The sequence below is a fragment of the Corvus hawaiiensis genome, chromosome 22, assembly GCF_020740725.1.
Source record: "Corvus hawaiiensis isolate bCorHaw1 chromosome 22, bCorHaw1.pri.cur, whole genome shotgun sequence".
NCBI lineage: Eukaryota > Metazoa > Chordata > Aves > Passeriformes > Corvidae > Corvus > Corvus hawaiiensis.
The window spans coordinates 1,936,989-1,954,394 of NC_063234.1; the positions used below are offsets into that span (position 1 = coordinate 1,936,989).

Here is a 17,406-nt window from a genome sequence, read left to right on the forward strand (position 1 = left end):
CTTGATTTCCCAGTTTGGGGTGTCCCATGCCCAATTTTCCCAGTTTGGATACAGCAGAATTCCTGCTTGATTTCCCAGTTTGGGGTGTCCCATGCCCAATTTTCCCAGTTTGGATATGGCAGAATTCCTGCTTTATTTCCCAGTGTCCCATGCCCAATTTTCCCAGTTTGGATACACCAGAATTCCTGCTTTATTTCCCAGTGTCCCATGCCCAATTTTGCCAGTTTGGATACAGCAGAATTCCTGCTTTATTTCCCAGTGTCCAATACCCAATTTTGCCAGTTTGGATACAGCAGAATTCCTGCTTGATTTCCCAGTTTGGGGTGTCCCATGCCCAATTTTCCCAGTTTGGATACACCAGAATTCCTGCTTCATTTCCCAGTGTCCAATGCCCAGTTTTCCCAGTATGGATAAGGCAGAATTCCTGCTTTATTTCCCAGTTTGGGGTGTCCCATGCCCAATTTTCCCTGTTTGGATACAGCAGAATTCCTGCTTTATTTCCCAGTGTCCAATACCCAATTTTGCCAGTTTGGATACAGCAGAATTCCTGCTTTATTTCCCAGTTTGGGGTGTCCCATGCCCAATTTTCCCAGTTTGGATACAGGAGAATTCCTGCTTCATTTCCCAGTGTCCAATGCCCAGTTTTCCCAGTATGGATAAGGCAGAATTCCTGCTTTATTTCCCAGTTTGGGGTGTCCCATGCCCAATTTTCCCAGTTTGGATACAGCAGAATTCCTGCTTTATTTCCCAGTGTCCAATACCCAATTTTGCCAGTTTGGATACACCAGAATTCCTGCTTTATTTCCCAGTTTGGGGTGTCCCATGCCCAATTTTCCCAGTTTGGATACAGGAGAATTCCTGCTTCATTTCCCAGTGTCCAATGCCCAGTTTTCCCAGTATGGATAAGGCAGAATTCCTGCTTTATTTCCTAGTTTGGGGTGTCCCATGCCCAATTTTCCCTGTTTGGATACAGCAGAATTCCTGCTTTATTTACCAGTTTGGGGTGTCCCATGCCCAATTTTCCCTCTTCCCCCCCCTGCCCTCAGTAGCAGGGGCTGAAGAGTCAGGAATATTCTTTACAAATAACAGAATTCCAAAGGTTTTCCTCCACCAGCATTTCCCAAGGGAGCTCTGGATGTGCTGGGACACTGCAAATCCCTCACCACCTGGAACAAATATTCCCATCCTTCCCAAAAATCCAGACCCTGATGCAAAGATTTCCCTGGGATCACACCTGGAGAAATCCAGGAATGCTAAAAGGTGGAAAATCCCAGAATTTGAAGCCCTTTCTGTGGCCAGCAAGCAAAAAACTTTGCTTTATTTTGGCAATTCCTTTACCATAAATTGTGTAATCCGAGGGATAATGGTCAGTGTGGTTTTCCTTGGATTTTGCAGGGTGGATTGGGAGCAAAGCTCTGGATCTGTGGATCAGCAGGAAAACTTTGTGGATCAGGAGCAAAACTCTGGATCTGTAACTCGGGGAAACGCGAAACAATCCGAGCACAAAATCGAGACGTAGAGGGAAAAAAAATGAAATTTAAAATAAATTTTTACAGCATCTCTGGGGAAAATTGGGATTTGGGAACAGGAACAAATCCCAAAGGGAAGCTCCCCAGCAGCCCAAGAGTTAAGAGCACCTCACCCCTCCCCCGAGCAGCTCACATTCCATGAAAAGTACGTGGCAGCCTTGATTTGTTAATAATATTTAACTTTCTTTGGCGCCTTCCCATACTCCAGGCTGGGTTTTTTCCAGGTTGGTTGTAGACAAGCCCTGAATTTGTCCGAGTGCTCCCGATGACACATTAATGGGATAATCCGTCAGATCCCGGCTAAACAGCCTGACAGCTCCACACTCCCCAGCCAGGGATTGGGAAAAGGCAGCTCCAGGCTCAGCTTTGCCATTCCCAGAGCCAAATCCCAGCGTGGATTTAGGGAAAATCAATCCTGGCTGTGTTTGGGAGAGTTCTGGCTGCTCCTGGGGGGATGGAGGGGTTGGAGCTGCATCCCAAACATCCTTTTCCCTATTTTGGGCTGGAATAAGTGGTGCCTCCCTTCCAGCCTCCTATTCCAGAGCACCTGGAGGGAATTGTTGGGCACATCCCAGCTTTGAAGCATCCAGCTTCCAAAAGAATTGGGGAATTCTGATGTCCTTTTAGGGGAATTCCGATGTTGTCCTTTTATAACACAGCAAGTCCAGGAGCTCACAGGAACTGGGGGTTGATCCCTTCTCTCAGGATGAGTGGAAGCAACCTCAAGGTGTTCCAAGGAAGGTTAAAATTGGATATTTGGGAAGTTTTTTCCCACAGGAAGGGTTGTAAAGCATTGGATCAGGCTGGGCAGGGAAGTGGTGGAATCGCCATCCCTAAAAAAACGTGGATGTGGCACCTGGGGATGTGGTTCAGGTTGGATTGGATGATCCTAAAGGTGTTTTCCAACCTGAACAGATTCCATGATTCCATGGAAGAGAAATAAATCCTTCTCTGAGCTCAGCATCACCACAGGAAAAATGGGAATGAGGAAGAAGGGAACAACATCAATTCTGCACCAGGACAGGGTGGAAGTGGAGAAAATCCTACAAGGAGCCACAGGAACGTTTCCAAACGGTGGGAAAATGGGAATCCCGGCCTTGGAAAAATTGTGTGGAGCCAGAGGAATGAAAAGTCAGGAAGAAATTGAGCTCTGATCCTTCAATCCCTGCTTCTGCAATTCCCATTTGCCTCAGGATAGGCCTGACCTATGCAGGGAATAATCTCCAAAGGGAAAAAGTGCAAAGGGTGGGATTTTCCCAGTTATTTATTGGAGATTTATCAAACAATTCCCAATCCTTGGCACGGAGATGGGGATTTTTGAAACCAGTGGCTGACACAAACCCCAAGTCCTGCTCCATAAAGATCAGGAGCAGGGAATAAACTCTTCCCTGGGATGGGATTCCCAGAGAAGCTGTGGCTGCCCCATCCCTGCGAGTGTCCAAGGCCAGCTTGGAGCAGCCCGGGATAGTGGGAGGTCCCTGCCCTTGGATGGGGTGGGAATGGCTGGGATTTAAACTCCCTCCAACCCAAAACATTCCAGGATTTTTTGCTAATCCCATAGAAAGGCTCCCCAGGGAATGGTGACATTCCCAAGGCTGCCAGAGCTCCAGGAACGTTGGGACAACGCTCCCAGGGATGCACAGGGTGCGATTGGTGGGAGCAGGAGCTGGATCCATGATCCTCGGGATCATTCCCAGCTCAGGATATTCCAGAATTCCAAAAAGACCCCGCTCCATCCCCGAATCCCGACGCGGCCGCGCCACCTCGTGGCCAATCCCCAAAACCACCGAAATTCCCGGAAAAACGGGAAAAAAATCCCTGCGGCTCCCAAGTTTCTCTCGCTCCAAATAGGAAAGAACCGGGGTGGGGCAAAGCTTTCAGCGCTAATTAAGAATTCCCAATTAATCCTAATGAACCCTCCTCACTCATGGCTCGGAAAACAATTTGTAGGAATATGGGAATGCTTGGAGTTTCTATTAAATTCATTCCTTTTCCTGTGGGGGTGATTTTTCCACTGGAAATGTGATTTTCCTGCTTTCAGAATAACATTTTTTCCATGCAAACGGCATCACCTCGTTCGGAATTTCCCTCCCTGACAAATTAACCGTTAATTGCCAATAATTATTAGTAGAAATTAATAATGATTAGCAGAAAGTATTCAAATCTATTCCAAAATTACCTTTAGGAACACAAGGTTTAAGGGAATAATTGGAATTATAAATGGGCAGGTGAAGAAAAGACACTGAGACATTGAAGGGATGGAAAATCCAACTGGAAAGGGAAAAAAAATCAGGAAAAATGCTGTTTTTTCATCCATATATTTATATTTCTATATTAATGAACTGAAATATTCCCAATTCCATTTCTTCCCAAGGATTTTTTTCCCAAGAACAGCCCCACAAAGTTAATTTCTCATGGACGTTTATTATGAACAAACATTACAATGCAGCCATTCCCACTCCTCGGGACATTCCTGGAGCGAGGGAACTTCCATGACCTTGGAACCTGCAGGGAAAAGGGGAGAACTTCCCAAAAATCCAGGATTTTTTAATTAAAAAATGAAGAGTTCTTAAATGTGGGAAAGCTCCCAACCATCAAATTATACCAATTTTACAGAAATCCATGGAATTGCAGCATGGAAGTCAAGGATTTATTCCAAGATTATATCCTGAGAGGGAAATTTGAATTTAATTACAGGGCATGGGAATTTTTCCTCCATGCTTTGGGAACAGGAAGCTGAGATCCTGCACTCTCAGGAGAACACAACCCCCCCAAAAAAAGGGAATAAAGATTCCATTCCCAAAGGCAAGGAGCTGGATCAAACTCCTGGAATCCACAGGGATTGCTCCCAGCATCCCACAAATGGCACCTGGAATGATTCTCAAGTCTTCCTCCAAATCCAGGGAATTAAAAATAAATCTGCAGTTGGAATTTTGGCCTTTAAATACAACCCATTTTTAGGGAAAAAAAAAAAAAAACAAACCCAAACCAACCCCACAGCATGTCCAAGGTTTCACCAAAGGAATTTTGTTCCCGATTTTCCACTCCCTAAAAACAGGATCCACCTTCAGGTGTAGCTTAAATCCCATTTTTTTTATGTCATAAAAAGCCTTTTATTCACTTTTTCCAGGGATTTTTCTTTGAGCTTGGTTAGGAACAGGTCCCAAAAGCTGCTCCCAAAGCCTCCTTTTGGGGACTTTTTTTTGTGGATAAAAATTTCCATGGGAGAGGATAAAGGTGGATCAGCAATGGAAAAAGGCAGGAAAAGGCAGTGGGAGAACACAAAAAGGACTGAGAGGGGTTAAAATCTCAGCTCCAGGTGCTTCTGCTTGGAGAAAAAATCAGGGAAAAAACCAAAGCCAGCCTGAAAATCCCAGCCCTGCAGGAAAACCAGGACATTCCCACTCTTCCCAGCACAGCTTTTCCAAGAGCTGGTCAAGCAAAAGAGGTAAATTAAAAAAAAAAAAAAAAAAAAAAAGACAAGTAATAAATTAAGATTTGGTAAGAAAATAAATAATCAAGGATTTATACACCTATTTTAAAACCTAGCTTTTTTTCCCACATCCTGAAGTCAGGAAAATCAGATTTAGGAATTTTTTTAGTGAAGATTTTCTAATCTCTGTTCTAATTTTGGGGATTCCTACCTAGAGCAGGGAACTGGTGACGTTTTGGGATGCTCTGAGTTCTGCCTCACGAGTTTTGCTTCAAAATTCAGGGGTTTGGGAGATTTTTTGCTTAAAATTCCTCAAGGAGAAGCTAAAAAAGAAGAAATCTGGAAGGGAAAATAAAGCAGTTCTGAGAAGATTCTTAAACACATGAGGAATTATTTATTTGGGGCTTTTTAGAATCATTCAAATAAGACTTTACCATGAAATTCAGGGGGTTTAGCCCTGTTAGGACCCTTTTTGTGGGGGTTTTGTCACTTCTGGAAGGCACAACCAAGTTTGCCTCTAAAACAAAGCATTTGGAGAAAATGAATTAAAAAAAAAAAATCAAGCAAACTGAATTAAAAAAGAAAAAAATTCAGACAGATTTGGGAAGTTTAGTGTTGGATACAGTGAATGAAACCTCAGTATTTCATTTAACAACACCTGAAGGGGAAGTGTGAGGGAATCACACCTAAAAGGAAAATATTTCCAGATTTTCCAATGAAATTTGGGGTCGAAGGCAAAATATTTCCAGAATCCCAGATGAATTTTGGGGTTGGGGTTGTTTTTTTTTTAAGACTTGAAGCAAAACTTGAAGCAAGTGGAACTAAACTGAAGGTTTTCCCTCAGCAGATGAATTTTGGGGTGGGGATTTGATGGTTTTAAAGAGTTTAAGCAAAACTTGAAGTGGAATGAAATTGAAAGCTTTACACAAACTCAGCTGCCTCTGAGGGAGCTGCTTCGTTATTCCCACTGAAATAATTGGAATTTTTCCCTTCCCAGGTGCTGTTCCCTCCATCCCCAGAGCCAAAAAATGCAGATTTTTGGAACACACAACCAACTCTCTCCATGGGGTGGGTGCACTTTTATTCTTTGTTTCACCAGTGGCCCCTCGTGATGAGAATGAACTGTTACAATTTCCCTCCCAAAATGAAAAGCTCCAAAGTGAACAACTCCAAACCAACACTGGATGTGGGAATTCCCACTGATTCCAAAGTTGTTGTTTTTGTTATTTTTTTGCCTTGCTGATGGCCAACTGCATTTCCTGGAGGCCAAAGAAAACCTGCAGTGATGTTGTGACAATTTTGACAACGCATTTGACACATTTGGTGTTGTTTTTCCCACTCATCTAATCACTACTGACTAGATATGCGAGGATGGGCATTTTATTTGAAATTAAAAGAAACCAAATTTCCTGTAAAATCAATATTCACCAACCCCTTTTCCCAAGTCCACGTGGAATCTCTGTTTGGATCCCTGCCCACCTGTCCAACCTCTTCCCTAAGGAAAATAAAAGATGCAGGAACGATGGGATTTTTAAAAATTCAATGGAGTAAAAAGTATGCGCTGAAGATTTCCCAATTTCAAACCACAGATGGGAGGAGAACTCTACAAATCAAAGCACTAAAAATGTAGTGTCTCATCAATAATGCTTTGACTTCTCAGCCAGCAGCAAAATCCGCTTCACCCAAACTCCCAACGCAACCCCATGGCAACAAATCCCAAATTTTATCCCAGTGCCAGAGCCAACTACCACTAAAATTTGGTCTTTTGGGGGTGTTTTTGTCCCCTCACTCTTGTGCTATGCTCCTCAGGACGTACTTGACTGTGTAGGCAAAGGCTGCAAAGCCCACGATGACAAACAAGTTCGCCAGGGCTCCTCCCAAGAGTCCGTGGTTCCTGTGGGGCTGCTGGAGCCCGGCGGGGTGGGCAGGGGCCAGGGGCACGTGCCCGTTCAGCAGGGGGTGCCCATTCTGCCCAAAGTGGGCATCCCCATCCGGAACAACATCGGGGAGAGGCAGCGAGGGCGGTCTGGAGCTCAGCTCTTCCTGTGCTTTCTGCTTTTGTTTGATCTCCTGCAGAGGGAAAGAGGAAATTCAGTGGTGAGAAGTGGAAGTTGTGGTGATTTGGGTGTTTTTGTTTCATTCTCTGCAGAGGGAAAGAGGAAATTCAGTGGTGAGAAGAGGAAGTTGGATGAGAATGAACTGTTACAATTTCCCTCCCAAAATGAAAAGCTCCAAAGTGAACAACTCCAAACCAATGCTGGATGTGGGAATTCCCACTGATTCCAAAGTGGTTTTGCCTTCCTGAAGCAGTTGGATGCCTTTGTTTCATCTCCTGCACAGGGAAAGACAAAATTCAGTGGTGAGAAGTGGAAGTTGTTGTGATTTGGATGCTTTTGTTTCATCTCCTGCACAGGGAAAGACAAAATTCAGTGGTGAGAAGTGGAAGTTGTGGTGATTTGGATGTTTTTGTTTCATTCTCTGCAGAGGGAAAGAGAAAATTCAGTGGTGAGGAGTTGTGGTGATTTGGTTTCATCCTCTGCAGAGGGAAAGAGGAAATTCAGTGGTGAGAAGAGGAAGTTGGATGAGAATGAACTGTTACAATTTCCCTCCCAAAATGAGAAGCTCCAAAGTGAACAACTCCAAACCAATGCTGGATGTGGGAATTCCCACTGATTCCGAAGTGGTTTTGCCTTCCTGAAGCAGTTGGATGCCTTTGTTTCATCTCCTGCACAGGGAAAGACAAAACTCAGTGGTGAGAAGTGGAAGTTGTGGTGATTTGGATGCTTTTGTTTCATCTCCTGCACAGGGAAAGACAAAATTCAGTGGTGAGAAGTGGAAGTTGTTGTGATTTGGGTGCTTTTGTTTCATCCTCTGCAGAGGGAAAGAGGAAATTCAGTGGTGAGAAGAGGAAGTTGGATGAGAATGAACTGTTACAATTTCCCTCCCAAAATGAAAAGCTACAAAGTGAACAACTCCAAACCAATGCTGGATGTGGGAATTCCCACTGATTCCAAAGTGGTTTTGCCTTCCTGAAGGCCAACTGCACTTCCTGGAGCAGTTGGGTGCTTTTGTTTCATCCTCTGCAGAGGGAAAGAGAAAATTCAGTGGTGAGAAGTGGAAGTTGTGGTGATTTGGATGCTTTTGTTTCATCCTCTGCAGAGGGAAAGAGAAAACTGAATGGTGAGAAGTGGAAGTCGTGGTGATTTGGGTGCTCTTGTTTCATCCTCTGCAGAGGGAAAGAGAAAATTCAATGGAAGTGGAAGTTGGGATGATTTGGGTGCTTTTATCTCCTGCACAGGGAAGGGAGAAGCTTCCCAATCAATGATTAAAGGTTTAAAGAAATGATCAAGATTAAAGAAAGCTCAGTGGTGGGAAGTGGAGAAATCAGAACACAAGTTCTTCCAGAAATTTATAAGGTACAGTTCTTTAATTGTCATAAATTTATACTGAACAGTTCTTAAATAGAATAAATTTATGTAAACAGTTCTTTAACTGTAATAAATTTATAGGGTAATTTCTCTAATTGTAATACATTTATATGGAGCAGTTCTTTAATTGTAATACATTTATAAGGTATTTTCTCTAATTGTAATACATTTATATGGAACAGTTCTTTAATTGTAATACATTTATATGGAACACTTCTTTAATTGTCATAAATTAACTGTGTTTCAATTGTACCAAGAGTTCCCCAACTCCTCCAAAATGACCAAATTCAGTGCTTGACACCAACAATCACTGGTCAAAATTTTGCCCACTTTATTTTTCGTTTTTAAGACTTTTTTTCAGAAATGTCAAGTTCTTGTGTGTCCAGATTGGTTTGAACACAAGACATTAAAAAAAAAATTAAGGAAGCAATTAGAGGAGTTTAGGATTAGGACTCCAAGTATTCCATGTTAAAATATCTCCTGCTGCCTTCAGTTCACCAGGAAGCATCTCCCATCCTCTGGCATTTTTGGAAATGCTAAGAAAACACAATTAAACCCTTCCATTTCTAGTTCTTTCTGCCTGAGGAAGAAAGGAAACAGAGAAAAAGCTTTTCTCTTCCAAAAGACAACAGAGGGAGAATGGGTCGTAAATCAGAGCTTTGTGAACTCCTTTAGGAACAGGAAGAGAGGAATCAAATCTGAAATCCCACACAGCTCAGGGATAAGGAAAAACCTGGAAAAAGGCTCTTCTAATAAATAATTAACACCTTTTAAAAGGTTTCCAAGATTAACAAATGAAGCTCCAGTCTGGGAAAATCCTGACCAGGAGAAGCTGAAGCAGCACAGAAAACTGAATTATTGTAGGGATAATGAATGATGAATGAACATTCCCTTACCTCCACCACTTCAGGGAAGAGCTCACAGAAGACTTTATCTTTTAAATTAAATGCTAAGCTCTGTGCAGCCAGCTGCCTTTTCTGGGGAGGAAACACAGATTATCAGCAATTGCATGAAAATTAAATCACTATGTTTCAATTCAACCCCTGATTCCCCACAGGAACGGTGCAAACCTGCAGCCAAGCGGTTTGTAACACTTAAAACATCAAATTTCTGAGTATTATTCACTAAAATATATGTTTATAGGCATAAATTATGTTAATTGTTGTTCCTGTGGGATCAGGGCTCTGCGCTAGAGGCTGGAAAGAGGAACAAAATCCCAACCACGCTTTATCCCTGAGACATCCCAAATTCCCAAAGCTTCCCCCAAAAGCCCATCCCAGCCTCTGGAACTCACTGTGAACTCGGATGTCTCGATGCTGCCCAGGGTGGGGCCTTTCTCCACCATAAAACTGAGGAGGCCTGTCAGGATTGTGGACACTGACCAGGCTGGATTCCAGGTATCCGGGTGGAAATCCGTGATGGAAAGACACAACCTTAAAAACAACAACCAGGCACAGAGAGGGTTGGATTGGCCATGGGAATGCTGGGGAGTTGTGCACAGAGCTGGAATTGCTGAAGAGGTGGAAGGAAGTCCTTACCTTGTGTTACACTTAAACCTTCCATTGGGTGTAATCATATAAATACTAGGAGGTTTGAAGGGGAATTCTCGGGGGAATATTAGTTTTCCATGGTAATATCCACCTGCAGCACACAGAGAGAGGGCAGTCACTGCTTGGGCATCAAGATCAAGTCCTAAACTACCCCAAAAATGGGTTAAATAAACCCCTCTGATTTATTCCTCCTCCTAAAATACCCAAAAATGGGTTAAATAAACCCCTCTGATTTATTCCTTCTCCTAAACTACCCCAAAAATGGGTTAAATAAACCCCTCTGATTTATTCCTTCTCCTAAACTACCCCAAAAATGGGTTAAATAAACCCCTCTGATTCATTCCTTCTCCTAAACTACCCCAAAAATGGGTTAAATAAACCCCTCTGATTTATTCCTTCTCCTAAACTACCCCAAAAATGGGTTAAATAAACCCCTCTGATTCATTCCTTCTCCTAAACTACCCCAAAAATGGGTTAAATAAACCCCTCTGATTTATTCCTTCTCCTAAACTACCCCAAAAATGGGTTAAATAAACACCTCTGATTTATTCCTCCTCCCAAACCACCCAAAAATGGGTTAAATAAACCCCTCTGATTTATTCCTTCTCCTAAACTACCCAAAAATGGGTTAAATAAACCCCTCTGATTCATTCCTTCTCCTAAACTACCCAAAAATGGGTTAAATAAACCCCTCTGATTCATTCCTCCTCCCAAACCACACAAAAATGGGTTAAATAAACCCCTCTGCCTAATTCCTTCTCCCCCTCTCACTAAAGAAACCAAACTTTTCATCCTGGACCTCTAAAACTCAGGGATAATCATCCAAACCTGCTCTGGATTTACTCTGCAGGAATTTCCTCACATTCTCTCTTACAAACAGGGTTTTCTGCTGTCCAGGCTAGGATATATTTAAGGAAAACCAGCCAAAATATATTTAATCCAACACAAACTGGTCATTTTTCTAGGAATTAACTGAAGAATCCAAATTCCAAAGGCATTTTTGAGAGGCTCCAGAAGCCACTGTGAATTCTGTGACTACAACAGATCAATGAGGCTTTTACATTTCAACCTTTCTGCAGAAAAATTCCAAAACAGAATTTTAATCTCAGTTCACTGAGAACATTTCTGTGGTAAAAATGGGAATTTTGAGATTATCTTTGTCATAAATTAGAGAATGTTTGCTGTAAAACATAATGAAATTTAATAAGAATATTTGTCTTCAGTTTAACCTAAATTTTATTTTATTAAAGCCCTCGATAACAGGAAAATGATTGACAGCAGCATCACTGTTTCTTTATCTCTTTCCCATAGCTCTGAACTGGCACTGGAAGTTTTTGGAGCTCTTTTTAGTGGGATTATTCTGCCTCTTCCCACCCCCCTGGAATTCCTGAATTTCCATGCAAACACCACAGGCAGGGCTTTACCTTCATAGGGGGTCAGCTCAGGCCCTCGCACCACGTAGTGCCTGGAAAAAAGGGAAATGGAACACTGGGAAACCACACAATATCCCAAAAAAACCCCAGGATCAATCCCAACCACACAAAGCCATCAAAATCCAAAAAAAAAAAAAAAAAAATCAGGATCAACCTCAGCCAAAGTTTCCTTTTCCACCTCCCCAAACTCAAGGACAGAGGGAGCCAGACTTGAAAATCTTGTTCTGTCCTTGAGTGAGGAACCATCCACCCCAATTCCCACCCCAATTCCCTCCCCAATTCCTACCATTCCAGGATATTGGATGGGAGGGGCTCTGCACAGATGTAAGGCACTGGATCTTTTTTAATCCTCAGGTAGTCTTGTTTCAGCCTCTGGGTTGCTGTGGTTGGTGCTCTCTTATTGCTGTTGTTGCTCATCTAATCAAAACAATTAATAAATAGCATTTGAACAGACACAGAAGTTCATGGACACTGCTCCAGATTTGTGCAGAACTCACTTTATGGATTGTATTTGAAATATAAATTAAATTATCTTGGGTTTTAAGGAGCAAGAATCACATAAAATCTTAATAACAAAACCCTAAGTGAACTGGGTGATCCTTGGGATCCCTTCCAACTTGGGATATTTTACTCCATTCCTTTCTGTCCTAAAGGCCTTTTGGAGCAAATAATTATAAATTTACCCTTGTTCTAAATTAAATTCATCTGCTGTTTTTACTGTTTTAACACACCCAGTTCTCTGAAATGAATAACAAACAAGAACCTGACTTGGGAGTGAAGGATTTTGAATTTCTGATGATTCTCTCCCAGGTAAATAAATAAAACTTCAGGGTGAGAGGAGGAAATTCCCTGCTGAATTACAGGACAAAGGAAGCATTATCCCTTATAACTCACCTACAGAACACACACTAATTAACAGCTGCTATTTAATTAACTTTCCCCTCAGGAGTTTGGGGAGTTATTTGATTTTACACAAGGAAATTCAGGCAGAAATAAATGAAAACACAAAGCAATGTCTCCAGTATGACATATTATTAAATTTCTATAGCCCTCTCTATTACAAATAGGCAAAATGTATTTTAAAAAGAACTTTTAACCCATGAGTAACAGTTATATGTGGTCAAATATTCCACCTCAACTCAGAATAAATTTGTTTAACCTGAATTTTGCCAGAATTGCTCTAAATCATTGATACAACCTACAGTATTTTATTTTTGAAGTCACACCTCTTGAAATCAAAAAATTAAAGATTTTTTTTCTCTAAAGAAACCAGCTGTGACTTTAAAATATAAATTAAATAATACCTTTCTATTTTAACACAATTATTCGTTCTGATGCCCACTCCACAGCCACCTGCACCACGGGCAGCAAAAAAACCAGCGAAATATTTCAATTATTGGGATTTAAACACGCCTCAAACCCTCACGTGAATGAATATTTACATCTGAAAGGCGGAAAATAAAGGGCTACGACCGCAAATCCTCCTTTCCCATCTGGGTAAGAAGACAACGGAGCAGAAGTGAGGGAGCACAGGAGGACAAAGAGGGAGGGGAGGGATGGAGGGAGTGAAAGGGAGAGGGGAAAAAGGGGGAAAAGGGGGGAAAGAGGGAGAGAGAAGGAGGGAGGGGCTGAAAGGGAGAGGGGGAAAGAGGAAAAGGGGAGGGAGGGAATGAAAGGGAGAAGGGGGAAAGAGGAAGCAGAGGAGGAGGGAAGAAGGGAAAGAGGAAGGGAGGGACTGAAAGGGAGAGAGGAAAGGTGCAGAGAAAGTGAAGAAGAGAGGGAGAAAGGGAGTGAGATGGGAAAAGGAGGGAAGGAGAAGGGGAAAGAGAGGGAGAAGGAGAAAGGCGGGGGGGGGGGGGAGAGAGGGAGGCAGCCCGCCCGTTCCTCCCCGCTCGCTGCTGGCGCAGGCCCCGCTCACCTCTCCGCGACCGCCAGGCCCCGGGCGGTCCCTCCTGCCCGCGGCGGAGGGAGGGAGGCAGGCGGGGAGCGGGCGGCCGGGCCGCGACGGCGGCGGAGCGGGCGGGGCGGGCAGCGGCGGCCGCGGCTCCCTCACGGCTCCAGCCAAGATGGCGGCGCGGGGCGGCGCTTCCGGGAAGGAGCGGCGGCGCTTCCGGGGCGCGCGCGCGGCCTCGCGGCGGGTTCTGCTTCCGCTTCCGGTCCCGCCCTGGCGGGAAACGCTGAGGGGAGGAGAGGCCGCGCGGGGAACGCGCTCCTTGTCGCGATATAAAGTGACAGAAATACGCGATCGCGGCACGTCCCGAGCTGGAAGGGAGCCGCAGGATGATCGAGTCCTGCCCAGCAGTCCCACCCTGGGCATGGGAGCGTTGTCCAAACGCTCCCGGAGCTCTGGCTGTGACAACTGCTGGGTGGGGAGGGACTCACAAAGACCATCGGAGTCCAGCTCAGTGCTGTATTTGGAAGGGATCACGGCGTTGTCTGATTTTTCTTTCCTGAGGGATTGGCCATAGGCGGTTTTTTTTGCTATAAATCTGAATATTTTCCTCGGATTCCCGGTGTGCATAAAACGAAAGATGGAGAGAGGCTGTTTACAAGAGCATGGAGTGACAGGACAAGGGGGAACGGCGTTAAGATTTAGGTAGATACTGGGAAGAAATCCTTCCCTGTGGGGGTGTTGAGGCCCTAGGACAGATTTCCCAAAAAATCTGAGCTTGCATCCAACCCAAGAGAGATTCCTGGCCAAAAGAGCACAGAGGTTATTTCAAATAATCACATCCTGCCTTCGTGAATTCCGTTCCAGTTCCAGGTGCATGGGACATGCATCACTGCCAGCTCTGAGCTCTGAGCAGTGGCATTTGCATTAAAGCACCTTTCCCGTCTGAAATAGCCCCATTTCCTTGAATTTTTGTTACGAATTTCTCATAAAGTGCTCCTGAGTCATTGCTCCTTTAATCTTTGCCCAAAAAGCAATTTAGAGGTGTCTTCTTTTTCTTCTTTTTGGGATTTTGTCCTCCCGAGTGGTTTTATTCCTTTAGCAGAGTGTCTTTTACTGAAAAAATTTCCCTGTGGTCAGTGTTTTGTCACAGAAATACAATAGATTATTATCTAGCAGAATTGTTTTCTTTTCCAGAATCCCCCAAACCCGTTCCATTCTTCTTTTTCTCAACAGAAACTCAAACCTTGCTCATAAACATCTTTGACCCTCTGAGTGCCAGAGGAGGGCTCTGAGTCTCTCTGATTCATCGCTGAGCACGAGGAAATCGTTGCAAAGCTCCCATTTTTCTAAATGCCTGTCTAAAGAAGGGATAATTGGATTTATCCAGCTTCACTGATTCATCCTTTGGTGTCACCCAGGCTGAGCTCTCTGGAGCAAAGGTCCCACCTGGGTGAATCATCACCACCTTTCTTTTCCATCATCGCTGCTGCCATGATAACAATCAATGTTGTTCATTTATAGGACAAGTTCACATTCCCAGGCATCATTCCCGCTGGGATTTCCTCCCTTTCCTCCTGGCTGAGCGGCACAGCAGCCAGCCTGGGGTGACCCATATTAAATGACAGCAATTAAAGCCAAGCATTGCTAAATCCCTGATAATTTTGCTGGAATCAGAGCATTTTTTCCTTTGATTTCCTCTCCTGAGCTGAGGTCGGGCGTGACCTTGGTGCTGGGAGGGAGGAAATGATCCTGGCGTGATCCTGGCGTGATCCTGGCGTTTTCCTGACTCAGGAAGAGGAAAGCTCCATCCTCTTCCTTATTTATCCCCCCTGTGCTGGCTGAGCAGCTCCATCCCGAGGATCCAGCTCCCATCCTGCCTTTCCCAAGGGATAATTGGAGCCATCAGTGGCCTGGCAGTGACATCACCTGGAGGTGCAAAGCCACCTGCTGTGACATTCCATCACTTTCCCTGGCAGCCTTTCCCTGCTCCCACGTGCTCTCCCATGGCATTTGAGCTCTCCATCCCCAGTTCCTGGGATTAAAACATCATTAATTTATTAATTTATGTGTCCCTTCCAAAGGCATCCCAATGCCCGGGGTTTCTTTATTCCCAAACTTCCTTCAAAGCCAGGGAATCTTCACAGAAAATCATTCTTCATGGGATCAGTTGGAATTCCATAGCGAGTTTTTGTGACAAAATATTCTGAATTGTTTAAAGCAGAATAATAGAATAGAAGAAGAATTTAGAAGATCCTTGCTGAGCTGAGCAGGGCTTTGTTTCCCTCACAAAATGAGCTGCTTTCCTCAATTTTTGGGCAAATACTCCCCTCCCTCGAGCCAAAGGAATAATTTCCAGTGTTAACAGCAGGAATTGAGCCTTTCAATGATAAAATACTCCCTGTAAATCCCTGCTCTCCCACTCCTCCTAATCAGTTTTTTTGATTTTATGCCTCCAGAATGGCTGGATCGGAATCCAGGAGCACATCCCAGTATTTTTCAGCCAGGAGTGGATAAAAGTTCCCCTCTTTGATGCAGTTGTGGAGCTGCTGCTTCTTTGAAGAAGAATTTTGGAGGTACTGGTACAAATAATTCCCAGAATTTCTCTTTTCCAGCCTGGTCTCTGGGCAATTTAATAACAAAAATACATTAAAATAAGGGCAAGGCAGGAGGAGAGTAACAGAATGATGTCCCACCTCTCAATTTATAGGGAATATTCATGGCAGAGTATCCTGGAGAGTTTTCTCCTGAGGGATGCTCTGAACTCTGGGATGGATCCATTTTGTTCATCCCTAGAGCTGCTGATCCATCAAGTCAAAATCAACATCCAGGTTTTTCATGGGATAGGATGGGAATTTGAGGTTTGCTCCCCAAACCTGCCGGAAAACTCTGGCAAAAATGCCAGGGATAATGGAGAAAACCAGGAAAAAATGCCAGGGATAATGAGGAAAACCAGGGCATTGTAATTTTCAAAAGGAATACAAAAAGTATTGTAGTTTAAGTCAGTCCTTGTGTGAGGAGTGAATTCACCTCTCCAAGAAATTCAGAATGTCAGGAAAAACAGCAGGGAAAGGCTCTAAACTTTCCCTTCTGGAGGCAAATGAAATGGATTGCACAGGAAATTCAAATTACGAGTGTTCCTGATCTCCAGATCTCTGCCAAACAGGCCTGGAAGTGAAAATAATCTCCAGATCTGATGTTCTGGTGCTGCTGGAGCGAGAAGAAAGTCCTTGACATTGAGCAATGGGCACTGCAAGGAGCTCATGGAAATGTCTGGAAGCCAAAAAATTTGGGATCTGATGCTCCCAGCACCCTTTGGAAAGCACAAAATAATCTCAAAGAACACAGGAGCAGGCACAGCCTCTCCAAATGCCAGCTGAGCTCGAGGAATATCCCATAAAAACATCTTTTTAACGAGGGTGGAATGACTCCAACGTGTCCTGGTGCAATTACGGAGCAGTGGCAAAGCCGTCCCAGGGCAGGTGACATCACCAGGGCTCTGGACAAACACCAATTAACAATTTACCAATTAACCCCTGAACAATGCTGCCCGTGTCATCAGGGCTGCCTCATGGGTGAAGCAACAGGGACGGGGGAAAAAGATTTGTCCAAGGTTGCACAGCCAGGGAAGGGAAGAGTTCAAGAGTTCACAGCTTCCCAGTTGGGTTTTTACAGGCTCTGCTGGAAGAGAGTTGGGAATTTGGGGATTTCTTGCCACTGCTTTTGTGCTTCTGGTGAGTAGGGAAATTAAATCTCTTCTTCTGTGTTTGTTGTTTGTTTTGTCTGGGAGTTTTTTGGTCCTTTTCCTTTAAATGTGCTGGAAAATGGTCCAAATCCCCTTGGCAAACAGGATGTGAATTGAAACAAAATATTGTGAAGGATTTGTAGAGTTCTGCCTTTAGGGTCAATCCAGTGAGAAGACACTGAATCCCTCACTGGTTTGGGTTGGAGGGACCTTAAAGCCCATCCAGCTCCAACCCCAACACCTTCCCCTACCCCAGGCTGCTCCAACCTGGCCTTGGACCTTTCCACAGATGGGGCAGCCACAATTCCTCTGGAAAATCCATCCCAGGGCCTCCCCACCCTCCCAGCCAAGAATTCCTTCCCAATATCCCATCTTTGAAGCCATTCCCTTTGTCATG

At 44.1% G+C, this 17,406-nt stretch overlaps 1 protein-coding gene across 2 annotated transcripts; it reads right to left on the bottom strand.

The window, feature by feature from the left end:
• Positions 1–3,933: 3,933 nt before the first annotated feature.
• Positions 3,934–13,424, bottom strand: UBE2J2 (ubiquitin conjugating enzyme E2 J2). Of its 2 annotated transcripts, none has more exons than XM_048326486.1 (7): positions 13,292–13,424; positions 11,660–11,790; positions 11,365–11,405; positions 9,929–10,031; positions 9,685–9,823; positions 9,287–9,367; positions 3,934–7,032 (listed from the first exon to the last, which is right to left on the bottom strand). In XM_048326486.1, the coding sequence occupies exons 2-7, from the start codon at positions 11,788–11,790 to the stop codon at positions 6,748–6,750; spliced, it is 780 nt and encodes a 259-aa protein (XP_048182443.1). In that variant the 5' UTR covers positions 13,292–13,424; the 3' UTR covers positions 3,934–6,747. The 2 variants fall into 2 exon arrangements, with proteins under 2 accessions (XP_048182443.1, XP_048182444.1); XM_048326487.1 differs by lacking the exon at positions 13,292–13,424 and adding an exon at positions 12,678–12,806.
• Between the last annotated feature and the right edge of the window lie 3,982 nt (positions 13,425–17,406).

What these genes read in the sequence shown, in the direction of transcription:
- UBE2J2 (XM_048326486.1), bottom strand. Translation starts at nt 11,790, where the DNA reads ATGAGCAACAACAGCAATAAGAGAGCACCAACCACAGCAACCCAGAGG. An exon ending in AGGTTTAAGTGTAACACAAG is followed by an intron (nt 9,824 to 9,928) that starts GTAAGGACTTCC and finishes GTTGTTTTTAAG; the next exon opens with GTTGTGTCTTTCCATCACGG. An exon ending in TCTTCCCTGAAGTGGTGGAG is followed by an intron (nt 7,033 to 9,286) that starts GTAAGGGAATGT and finishes TTCCCTCTGCAG; the next exon opens with GAGATCAAACAAAAGCAGAA.